The sequence below is a fragment of the Manacus vitellinus genome, unplaced genomic scaffold (genome assembly GCF_001715985.3).
Source record: "Manacus vitellinus isolate BGI_N305 unplaced genomic scaffold, ASM171598v3 scaffold_37_pilon, whole genome shotgun sequence".
NCBI lineage: Eukaryota > Metazoa > Chordata > Aves > Passeriformes > Pipridae > Manacus > Manacus vitellinus.
Genome location: NW_021940517.1, coordinates 5425972 through 5438778, shown reverse-complemented (window position 1 = coordinate 5438778; position 12807 = coordinate 5425972). Strand labels below are relative to the sequence as shown.

Here is a 12807-nt window from a genome sequence, read left to right as displayed (position 1 = left end):
TGACAAAATGCTAATTGCTTAGCAATGCTTGTAAGGAATATAGTATTCAATGCAAAAAAATTACACCCAAACTAGAACGTCTGGAAGATCTAAGCAATGGTAATGAAATTATCCAGTAATGTACATCTGTGTATAATTACAGCTTTCTAAACTCAAATTGACTACTCTTAAATTTCTTGTGGAATATGACTGTGTCTTGTCGTAGATGTGTAGAAATGCTATAAAATGTTTGAATCCTGCTTTGAATTTGAATCACCTCATTCTTTCCCTGCATCAGTCAGAGCAGCTGCAAATATGTCACTAGTCACTTCCTGAAACAATTTTTTTGAGTCTAGTTCTCAAAACTGGAAATTAATGTTACATCTTTGATATATCTCAGATTCAGTCTACAGTCGTCTTAATGGAGTGGGTGAGTTGAGCAGGAAAAGAAAAGTGAGTGGTAATAGCAAGGTTTGTAAGCAGATGTAGGCTTTCTGAGGCATTGAGAGTTTAATGTATCCTGAAAGAAAAAGTTGTTGCACTTCAGTGATTAATCAGCCTGAAAAATCATCCACTCCACCCTCAGTTTGTTCAATTTACCATTAATGAATTGTGGTTATTGCTGCAAGGAATGTTTTAACAAATTTTTAAGTAAATGCACATTACCTTAACTTCTGAGCTTTTGGAGTAGCAAAGGTATTTAGATAATTGAATTTAAACATTATATTTAATGTACATTTATTTGTTATGTCTAAAATATTAGTAAAATACTGTTCTAATATTTCCCACTGAATGGAGTCAAAAGGTTGCGATTTTGTTTCTTTGCATGTCATCTAGTACTGAATCAGGAATTAGCAGGAAGCAGTGACGTGATGTATAAAAGTAATGTATGCCCCATCACTGCAACATGTGCATTATAGCTGGTGTGTACTTATTTTCTTGTTGACATATGTGTGTCCTGGCCTAAGAAAATAACTGCATGAACAGTGACCACAAATGTATTATTCTAGTGATGTTACATGTGCATCTAATGTTTGGTCAGTGTCTCTGCTAGTTGGTCAGCTTCCTTTTTATTTTTTAATAGGCTCAAATTAGTTGTCCAGGTGCATTTACATACCAAGTTATAGCCTGATGTTGCCAGCTTTTTTAGTATGTCAAGAAAATAATATTTTAAAGTAATAGTATTGTAATATAGAAAAATGCATTAGCCTTTTCTTTTTTTGTTCACGAAATCTCCCTCTTGTACTCTCATGATTACAGAACTGTTTTGAGAGTGTGTTTTTGTGTTGGTGGGGTTTTTCTTGTTATTTTTGTTTTAATTCTTTCTTTAAGCAAAGGTATTGGCCTCCTCAAGGACCAGTGGCCCAAAGCATGTACCAACATGGTGAAATGTAGTGTAAGAACCTGGACAAAATTCCTTCTCTCTGGTATCACCTATACATGATTCTATGAAAAGCATGCATGGGTAGCACTCAATTTTTAACTGATTTAGTGTTTAGATAGCTGTATTTCTCTGGGAAAAAAGCATTGGTATTTAGTTTTTCATTTCAGTGTTTTGGAGGTCTGTTGCCTTTTTTCAACATATTTCCAAATACCTAATGCCTACTTAGTGTAGATGCTTAAGCTGAATTTACATTGGAAAATTCAGAGATGCCTGGGGGCATGCTGAAATGGTATAATTTGTGGTTGAAATTTCCCCAACGTAAGCTTGGCCTGTTCTGACTACTTACTGTTCTACCAAAGAATTCACAGATGTGGCTTAGGAGCTGGGATGGCAGAGACAGTTTATGGTATGAAGTTTGTACACCACCACCCTGTTCTGGAGATTCTGGCAGATTCCTATAAGAGATATGAACTGTTCTGCACTGCTTGGCTTCAGGGCCTGGTAATGTTTTTAGGTGCACTTATTGATTAGTATAAGCATAGTATTGTATCTTCTTCCATGATGTAGTAATGATCTTGTCTTCATCAGGGTTGTGCAAATATAACTGATATTATAAATGGGACTCCTTCAGATGTAGAAAAGGAAACTGAATTTCCTTTGGCAAGTGTGCAAGAACAACAGAAGCTGATGGTACTTAAATCAGTTGGCTAAGTGTAGTGTGCAAAATCGACATACAGTTGCTAAAAAAAATTTAAAAAAAAGAATTATCCTCTTCTTGACTTCTTCCAAATGCATAATGGGATAATTCCAGCTTTGAATTTTGTATTTTTGTGGTAACCACCATACAAAAGTGTGGTTGGTTTTTTTGGAGGTAGATGAAATTGGGGTTTTTTTCCCCCTTTCTAAATGGTTATCATCAATATCCTTGGAATCACAGAGACAGCAGAGTTGCCTGTGAAGCCTAGAATAAATTCCTCTGAAATGAACACATAAAAATACTTCAGAAGTCTCTTTCCAATAGCAAGACTGCCATTCTGGATATAGCTGCTAGATAACCTGACTGCTCTTTTCAGATAACTTTCCTATTTAGGCTGTTTCTTGTTAAAATAGGGCTTTCTTCAGGTTTTGTTTAATCTTTTTGCCTGTGTAGCTCATTTGAATGTTATTGATTACTTTCTCTTAAAATTCGACCTCTCTTGAACCACTCTGAGTTTAAAATCCACAAAACTTAGTTATTACTGTTTGCTTTGAAAACACAAAATTAAATAAGAATACTGTTTTAAAGATTATGTACTTTTTTTCAGGAGGACCCAAATGATATCGATCCCAAAAGGAAAGAAGTGCGTGGCAGTGATGGGGAGGACAAAGCACAGAGTGTGGAGACGCTACCTCCAGGTATTGCAGTAACATTTGTTACAAAAGATCCATAGCCATAAAACATTTATCATGGAAAGCCATGAAACACAGCAGTTGTTCTGATTCTAATAATTCTTTGTAGTTTGGAAGTGCTGGGATTGTTTTAGCAACATGTACTTCTTACAGCTTCAACTTCCTTAAATCTTACCTGCTTCACTGCTCCTTTGGGTTTAAAGCCTTAGAGAGTGTGGTTCTTTGCTAGTACATTTGTATTGTCCTACAATAGTTTTGAGGTACTGTAAAAGCCCCCGATATGAAAGTAGTCCATATCTCTCAATGGATAATGCTGACAGGCAACAGGCAAGTCACTGTGGGACTGTTGTTTTGACTGAAGATTCAGCCAAGGTTCATACTTCAGTTTTTTTCTAGTTTTTGTTGTGGCAGATTTTCCTGACTCTGCTGATGGTGTACCTTATTTTTCTCATACTTGTCATATGCTGGCAAATAAGAGAACAACATGATTTTTTTTCTATTTGAGTGAAATCCTTATACCTTGAGGGTGAGCTAGAAAGTTAAGTGTTAAGGAATCTTCATTCATATGACTGCTTCCATAATATTTCTTTGCTGCTTAACTGTTTCACATCAATGAGATTTAATATATTAGCTGCAATTGACATACTAAGGAATACAGAAAAATGAAAAATGGGTCTGAACATTTTACAGTATTGAAAAAGTTTACTGTACAAGAAGGACGACTACTGATCAGGTAGCTTCACAGGACGTTTTGCTCCTCTTCTATTAATCCTAATGTTTTGCTTACAAATTTATCTTGACCCAACATTTGAAACACTATGAGGTCTTGCAGAAAGAACTAACCAAGGTAAACTTTGCTTTAAGCAGCTGGAATTTCCATCCCCAGTAACATGTGAGGTATGATTTTTGTTTTACAGTCATAGACTCTCCAGGTACAGTATAAGCTGTTCGCTATTGATGGCTTTTTTTTCCTGTATCCTTTGGCCTACCTTGTCTTAGCTGCTGTCTGGAGAGGGGAAACAAGACTGGTTATGTATGTATACTTTCTTGGTGAAGCCTTTACTTCGTATATGTATTGGGAAATAAATCCCAAAAAGCTGAAGAGTCTGACTTATTTAACTTGGTTTCTGGCAGATCTGTTCAAGTATTTTTTCTGCTTTACAGAACTCTCTACAAATATTGTTACTGGGGTTAGGTCAACCAATTTTGCACCTTCCAACTGTTTTTCTTATTTCCCCTTTTTGGATGTTTATGTATTCTGAGACAAACCCTATACTTTTCCTCAAACACCTTCCTTTCCCAGTGGCCCTAAGTAGGTGGTTTGACTATTAAAAGAAGTGGGAAGTGTCACAGGCTGAAAGGGAGAGCTATCAGAAGCTGGAAGGGTTGAAACCAGAAGTAAGATCAAGTGTAAAAGTAGAGCAGGTCAGAGCTTTTTTTATTTCATATGTTGATTAGAAGTCTCTTACGGCTGGATGTAACAGGCAGGAGAATTGTTACTGCGAAGTAGTATGAGAGTCTGGAATCAAACATCAGAGAGAATTATGCACTCTTCCGTTGCTATTTTCTTTGTTTTCAATCCATATAGGCAAACTTTTGAGTCATTATGGCAGGGAAGCTTGGTATTCACATTTCTGTGCATTGTTTGCATTGTTTTAAAGCGATCAAATTTTAGGAGGGCTCTGGTTCAAAACTTTCTTGCTTTTCAACTGAACTTAGGAAACCTATAGTTTAGGTTTCAGCGTGATGGACTGTAGCATCTTTCATGACTTCTTGGAATTAAGGAAATGCTTATTATCTTTAAAATGTTTTTTTATATAAAGATTAGACCTGTCAGTTTATCTTTTGTTTGCTGGAGTGTATCTATCCTTTGTCTCCTGGTGACTTTTATATGCTGCAAAAGCTTTTTTTTTTTTTTCCTTGAAAAATTATTGATATATGAAAATAGTGATCTTAGCCCTTGTATTTAGAAAGACCAACCCTGAATTGTCTTCATGGATAACTAAGGCAAAACTGCATAAGAGGTTGCCTGTATTGACAGGAGTTTCAGCAGTTACTCAAACACTCTTTTTTTTTGTTAGTTGTTGAAGATCTGGGACCCCTTAATGCATGTAAATCAAAATAATCATATTTATATTGTGTTCAACTGCTTTTAAGCTGTATTGAGTCCATAAGAGGGAATACAAACTATTTAGGGGATTTTGTATCCATCTATTCCTACTCTTTGTTGCCTGCTGCTTGAGTGCTTACAGATTTATCTGATATGCTTTTTTTCTCTTCTCTCACTTCTAGCTGCTTTTACTGTTATCTGACTTATCTTTAATCGATCTGACTCCTATTGCACATAGTTGACAGGACCTTCTGCTTGAGTCAGAGCCAAGCATTACCTCCTTTGTGTCTTCTGAAGCCAAATTCACTGCTTCCATGGTCACTGCTTTTCAGTAAATTTAGCCCTACGAAGTGGTCTCCTTTCTTCTTAAGTTTACTTTATTCTTTCTGGACTAATTTTGCATTTGCAAGTTTTAAAGTGTTGGAAAATGATAAATGATACATTTTAAATTATTTATATCAAGCTTTGATGGGAACTGGGACAAAAAGAAGCAGCTTCACTGGATTTCACCTTTTTCTGGCTTCTACTCAACTTTTCAGGCTTAGGACTGTTTGTAAAATAAACACTTCTTGTCAAAACCAAGTTCAGTACTGCAACATACCCTGCTCCAGGATCTTAGCTGGTTCAGTGATTGAGTTTTTGTTTTTTCTTTTTTTGGCTCTATTTGACTCTGGTAGCAAACTTTGCATTTCACTTACTGTTGTTTAAAAGACTAATTTATTGTCATGTTAGGTCTCAATATTTGCTTGAATTTGAAGTTACATACTTAATTGAAGTTTGAAATAATATAGCTGCATTTTCTGATATTCATTCCACCTGACAAAGTCATTGAAATGCAGGAAACTACGGAGCTATCTAACTCTCCAGAAGAAATTAAATCAAACGTGCTCTGATTTGTGTACCTAGGGAAGCATATAACAGAAATAGTACCTATTATTGGAAAAGGTTTGCTAAACCTCTTCTAACTTCAAAATTTAGTTGATAGATTCAGAAAGGCAAGCCTTTCGGCAAAAGTAAGGCTGGACAGTGTAGTTAGCTTTGAATCAACCTTTCAGCTTCCAGCAGTTAAATCAAACCATGGTCACTTATAAACATGTGGGCAGCCCATGTTGCATGTTGTATTTCATAAAGGACACAACCTGTTTAAGAAGAACACTTGCAACAGCATCACCCTAATCGCCCATGGAATGCCCTCATGGCCTCTGGTGTTTTAGCTGCTCTTTCCAGTGGATGGAAGGCAACTGAAGAGGTTACTGGGAAGGTAGCTGGGGGTGGAAGTCCTGAAATGCACATAGCTTCGAAACCAATTTAAAGTTGGAGTGTTTGGAAGTTGAAAATCTTATATAAATGCATTTCAAGTGTTCATGATACTTTGTAAAATGCACTAAAAATCTTTAGGCCAGCAAAGTGGCAACGTGACATGTCCTGTATTTCAGAAAATATTCAACAAATTATTCAGATTGAAGCTCTATTATAAATTAGAAACAAAGGTGATAATACAGCTGTAAATGAGGCCTGTCTGCCTTGGTGTTCATGCTGTGCTGGTTGAGAGGACAAGCAAAGGCAAACAGTGGAAAATCTGAGCAACCTTTGACTCTTGTTAATAGCTGGTAGAGTAGTATTCCCTGTATGCATATCAACTTAATTTAGGATATGCCTGAGCTATGATATTTTTCTAAAAGCTGCACTGGAATGGAGTGACATCTTTGCAACCTGCTACTTACTGCACTTAACTAAAAATACCTCAAAAACTTTTTATGGTGATTATAAAAACAATGAATATTAAATCCTCCCGTCTGTAATAAACAGTGACCACAAAAGACAGCTTTTCCTTTGTATCTTTTTTTGTGCCAATAGCATGCTGGTTCACCACAACTTGCTTGCAGGAGATTGTCATACACATCCGTGTTTAAATCAAGAATGTCTGTATTGCATTAGAACTTGAGCTCTGATTTTGAGTTAAGTGTGGTATAAATTTGCTAATAGGTGGCATAGGTCTGTCTGTCAATCGTAAAAAGAGTAAATGTTAAGTAGAGGTAAGAACTGGTAGTTTTAAGATACCTGGTAAATACCATACTGTTGTTGTACACCTGAAAATGGTGGGAGTCCTGAAATTTTGTTCCTGGTAACTGGATGTTAATCTGCCTTTCTGTGTTAGTGTCACAACAAGTCACATAATAACACAGTCCGTGTTAAAGAGGGATTAATCTGAATAAATTCTGAATGTCAAGGAGATTGCAGTTATGTCATAGTGGAGAGTGATCTAGTGCTCTGCCTACAGGAAATGCTGTTCTTTGAGAATAAGACTGTCTTGTATTTCTAGAAGGCCTGTTTCTCAAATGGCTTGATTATTACTGACTATGTTTTTGCTTCTGTAATGAGACAGTAAATTAAATTATGTCTTCGAAGTCTGGACTGGGTCTTTAAAAACAAATGTTTCTAAGATAACATTATAGCCAGATCATCTACCATCTTACTGCCTGTTGATATGTGGATGTTTGTTTTTTTTAAATGGGAATTGTGGGGTTAAAAAAAAACAACACAAAGTGGACAAGATGAAGCATTGTCTAGTGATTACTTGTACAAACTGTGATCTATACAATTGTTCAATTTTGTATTAAATTGCAGGATATTCTAGAAGAATTTAATGTGCAAAAGTGACTTTTGATGTTACACAGTTAACAGTAGCATTGAAGTTTAATTACTTTGTTGCAAAGTTAAACATTTCCTCAATTACGTTTGGGTTGCTGAATGCTGTTCCTTAAATTGTGAAGATTAATCTGGATATTTTCCTGGTTTTCTGTTGTAGGAAAAGTTCGGTGGCAGGACTTTGATCAAGATGCCTATGTTGGTGCCACTGTGGTGCGATCTGGTCAGGATCCATATGCCCGCAATAAGTTCAATCAGGTAGAAAGTGACAAACTGCGAATGGACCGAAGCGTTCCTGACACTAGGCATGATCAGTAAGTGCCAAACTGAGCCTTGTTTGACTTGGATTAACCTTTCTGTATTTATTGCTTTTGAGCTGCAGGTGGTTTTTCTGAAACAGGAGCTTTCCAGCCTTAGAAAAGACAGGAACAGTAAACTCCATCATCCTTGGGTTAAAGAACAAGGAATCTTATTTGAGTTCTTCTGTTCCCATGACTTCAGTCAGTGTCTATTATATATCCAAACTGGTGCCTCATTTCAGTCTGCATTGGTGGAGTGAAAGCAGTGAAAACAATGTTGCCCATGGTGTACTGAGAAGTCTGAAGTGACTTTTGAATTTTCTTCATAGCGTATATTTTTTTTTTTTTCCACAAGAAATATATTCTAACTTTTTAGACCAGGTATTCTTTTCCATGACATCAAAACTCAGCTACCAGCTTCTAGAAACTTTTATGATTCAGATATGCTGAATTTGGAAGTTTTTAAATATTTCATAATCTCTGTGCTGGGGAGTGTCTGACAGACAAAGGCTGTCGTTTGAGAAGAATGTAAGAGATGATAGGAGACAAATTATATTACAATGGCCATGCTTGTTTTAACTATCAGTCTTGTGATTATATGCTGACCTGCCTAAGTTTTTTCACAACATGAAGCTGGAAAAGAACCCTGCAATGGAGAAAGAGAGAGAGAGAGATTTCTGGGGAAAGGCTGTATCTGAACTGGGATTATTACTTTGACTTTACCATGGAGCAGATTTAAGTGCCCATCAGACTATAAATAATCATCTTTTAAAAGAAAAAAACAACCAAACAAAAAAACAGACTGCAGCAATCATTCATGCAAACTGTCCATGATAAGTTCCCTGCCATGTTGCAATTAAGTTTTCTTCTCTTTTGGCAAGAAGTTTCACTGCAGAAGCTGAAAAAGCCAAATGAAATACTTAGGAACTGCATGATGGCAAGAAGAAGAGCAATAGCCATAGGAAGAAGAATATCTGATCACATGATGCTTGGAAGCATGTTATTTTCAACAAAATTGGAGGCAACTGGGTTGAGATTAAAATCTTTCGTGGAGCTGCTGCAATCTTTTTCTTTAAGAAAAGTGACCTAGATGAGGAAATATTGTTTCTCCTTAAGCAACTTGCTGTTAATTGTACTGATGTGTCTAAGGGGCTATTTGACTTTGAAATAACTACATAGTAATATTATTTAGTTGCTGAAATTGTCTGTTGAGAAGCAGTTTATCAGGATTCTGCATTAAATATAATTTATTTAATAAACAATTGTGTGTAATTATGCATCTCTTAATACTATATTGTTTAGTCTTTTTCACATCATACAAACTTTTACTAGCATCAAGACCAAAGATTTCCACTTGCTTTTTGTGAAAGCCTGGCAGCAGTACTGAAAAAACTGGAAACCACTTGATTCGTTTACTTAAGCTGCTTGCTTTCATTTTGAGCAAAAGGAAGAAGTGAGAAACAGGCAGATGCAACATAAGAAAGGACACGGAGAGAACTCTGAGCAGGAATGCAGATTCTCACTCCAGCTGATGCTCACAACTACTACTTTCGACAACATTGAGAAACCACTGGGTTTCCTTTCAGTGCAGTCTGCTTATGATGTGTAACTGAGAGCTCTCACTGTCATGGTAGATTTTGGAGATCCAGAAAGTTAAAAATGAGTGTCACAGTTGTAATAGGAAACTCACAGAGTGGTTCTTCTGCCAGTGTAAAAGTCTCCCAGCAGGGATGAAGGATAAAATACTCCATGTTTTTTGTGGACCAATGTCCACCATGCATCCTTTGGACCAGTGGTTTCTGATCACATCTGTTAACTGATGTGTTGTGATGATTCTTGAGAATTACTGGTAAGTACTTCAGCTGCGCTGAACTGTGTTTTCTTTCTCATTTGGCACCTGTTAGAAGCTTCTGACCTCACGCTCCAGTTTTATTCCTAAGAAAAGAAGAAACAAACTTTCCTGTGTCTTTGGTACCAGTTGAAGTGAATGTTCTTGTGCTGGTTAAAATAGATATTTTTGTCCAAAAGTGGTTTCAAACAAACTGCTGAGGTTTCGGGGAAAAATTGTTAATTATATGAACCAGTCCAAATCTCATGTTTTAACTGATTTTAATGACCTATGCTAAACATTGAGGGTCTAGACTGAAATTTTGTGTTCAAGTTTTATTTTAACTAAATATATTTTTATATTCTGCATGTAAAATTTAAGTGCTGCAGCTTGAGAAAACAACATCTAATCTCCATGCCAAAAGTAATGACATTGTTTCTTCAGTCTGAGTTTTAACTGTGGCCCTGTTGACACAGCAGGAGGACTGATACTGAGTCAGTTAAAGAAGGGATTTTTGAAGAGCTGAGAACAAAAATACTCACTGAAATGTTCCTCCTGTTTTATTCGGAAGTCTAAAAGTCTTAATTTCTCCTTCAGAAATATGCAGTTGTGCTCTTCTCTTGAGTTTTCTTAAAATTGAGAGGCTCTATTGCCTTGAGTAATTCCCTCTAATATGCATTCTGGCTCAAGTGCTCTCTTCTGCAAAGATATCAGTATAAATTTAATGTGACTTTTTAATTATTCTAATGCAAGTGCTTCATGTGATAACTGCATGCACGGTAGCCTTGTCCTCTGTGAGCAATTTGAAAGTTAGCAGAAAAAAAGAATATCTTTTTTGGCACCATAGGCTTTGGAGTATAATATTTGCATGTCTTTTAGCTGTCTAGATGAATTGCCTAAAGCTCACATTAGAGAAGCTCTTAATTCTTTATTTTTCAGGAACATATAGGCATTTGTGATTTATTGCTCCAGTGCTTGGTGCTAGCGACAAAGCCGTTTTGTACACCCACCACAAAGCTAGACATGACCTTGCTGATCTGAGACAGCAATTGTAGGATTGGCGTGGGCTTTGTTTTCATTCAGAGCAAGTGAGGTCGTTGGAGCAGAATACTGTTTTGTTTGACAGCAAGCACTAATGTGTGTGACATTATGGGTGTGTTGTATTGAAAACACTCCAGGTTCCTGGGATTTTGTAGAGTGGGCACGAGCAAGAAGTGCATTGCTGCTCACTCATGGATTCCAAGAAGCTGAAGGTTTGTGTGGTTTATGGTGTGCATTGTAGATGTTTAATCAGGTGTGGAGTGGGCTCTTATACAGGCAGAGGTCTCGTTTTAGAAGTGTAGGTGGCAAACTTCCCTGAAAAGCTGGTTTGATTAATACTGCGCAGAGTACAAAAATACTTGCTGAATTTGCTACAGGTGTACGCTATCTGGGTTTATCCCCTCTGAAGGCAACTAGGCTTGTTAAAACTCTGCCCTTAATAATAATTAAAGAATGTGGAAGAAATATATAACTTGTGTATGTCACTGCATGAATGGCAATCAGTATCATGACCTGTCAGACTATAATGCTTTCAGCATAAACTCAGTATGCATAGTTTTCTGGTACTGTTACTTTCTAATACAAGGGAAGTAGTGTCTTTTTTAGGTTTATTTTATTGGATTAAATATCTTAAGTGTGTGTAGTCCTGCATGAATTATTTTAGGATTTGCTTATTTTTTCTTATTATATTAATTTCAGGCTTCTAGAGGTGATGAAAAATGAGTTGACATTAGATGGAATATTTCATCATCTTTATGTTTGGAAGGATGTGGTTCTGTGTATAGTTGGCTGAGCATTGTCACAGCTAGCTTTGTTTTTCAAATTCCGAATGTTATGATCCTTACCAGTTCTTATTAGAATAGATAACTGTTTTCATCTATGAGTGAGATGCTACAGAAGCTTTAAAAATGTAAAAAAGGGAGAAGTGGACACATGCCATTCTAAAGAAGAAGTATATGGTAGCCTGTGAACATGTCGATTTTCCTTGAAAATATACCTATTTCCTTAGATGTATTGAATGCTTTTAATGTAAAAAAAGCACTCTGATTTCATACTCAGTTGCAAAAAAGATATTTATGACATACTGCAGAGATGATGGTCTTGTGACTTTTCTGAACCTCCCCATATTTGACACTGACTTCTTAGTCTTTTGTATACTAAGACAACTACCAAAAGTGTGAGAAAACAAGTTGATTATAATCTCACTTGAAAACAAGGCATTTTATTCTTCCTAGGCAGTGTGTACATGAATTTAATAGATAAATACTTCACAATGAAGGCTGTCTGCTAAGCCCAGGATGTAAAAATTATGTGCAAATGACAAAGTGTTATTTCTTTCAGGTGTCAGCGGAAACAATGGCGGATAGATTTGCCAGCTACTAGTGTGGTGATCACCTTTCATAATGAGGCAAGATCTGCTTTACTTCGAACTGTTGTCAGGTATATATAAGAGAGCTTAATTTTTCCCTAAAGGCCGTTTATTTGTGTCAGAAAATGGTTTATGATAAGGAAGGAAAGTAACAACCTGTTATGCTCTTCTGAACTGTTTGCAGAGGAAAAGATAAGTCTTCAGTTCTTACATTTTGAAATAGTGATGTTATACAAAATTGCTTGCCTTAACTACAGATGAATTGAAGTATGGAACCAATTACCAGATGATGTTTGGAGACTGACTGTTTCAAGCCAAAGTCAGGATAGATGGATTCTTAAGGGATATTTGAGCCAAAGATACCTGCAAAACTTCTATGTTACACGTTGTCTATCTAATGTTCTGATTTCTGGGGGCTGGAATAGTGGAGGTGGGGGAGGTAGGGGTGGTGGGGAGGAAGGAACACCCAAATTCTACACATGTACCTCTTCACTCTTTCTGTAAGAATAAGTGAATAGCTGCTGTTGAAGATAACATCCTGGGCTAGGTTCTGCTGTGGCTTAACAAAATAACTCCTTTTATGACATCATTATGGAAAATTAATACTGCTTAGTACTGAATGCTTTTTTCTTTTCTGTTGCAGTGTCCTTAAAAAAAGTCCATCACATCTTATTAAGGAAATCATACTGGTGGATGACTATAGTAATGATCGTAAGTACTTTTACCATCCGAACTTACAGTGCTTATTCTGGTAACACT

The 12807-nt window shown here is 36.4% G+C and overlaps 1 protein-coding gene across 1 annotated transcript in view; it reads left to right on the top strand.

Moving 5' to 3' along the window:
* Positions 1 to 1750: 1750 nt before the first annotated feature.
* The window catches only part of GALNT2 (polypeptide N-acetylgalactosaminyltransferase 2), a 42976-nt gene continuing 31919 nt past the window's right edge, over positions 1751 to 12807 (top strand). Inside the window, exons 1-5 of the mRNA XM_008923571.3 lie at positions 1751 to 1864; positions 2668 to 2758; positions 7672 to 7825; positions 12021 to 12119; positions 12692 to 12759. Of these exons, the coding sequence (XP_008921819.2) occupies positions 1751 to 1864; positions 2668 to 2758; positions 7672 to 7825; positions 12021 to 12119; positions 12692 to 12759 (526 nt within the window). The remainder of the gene's footprint in view (positions 1865 to 2667; positions 2759 to 7671; positions 7826 to 12020; positions 12120 to 12691; positions 12760 to 12807) is intronic.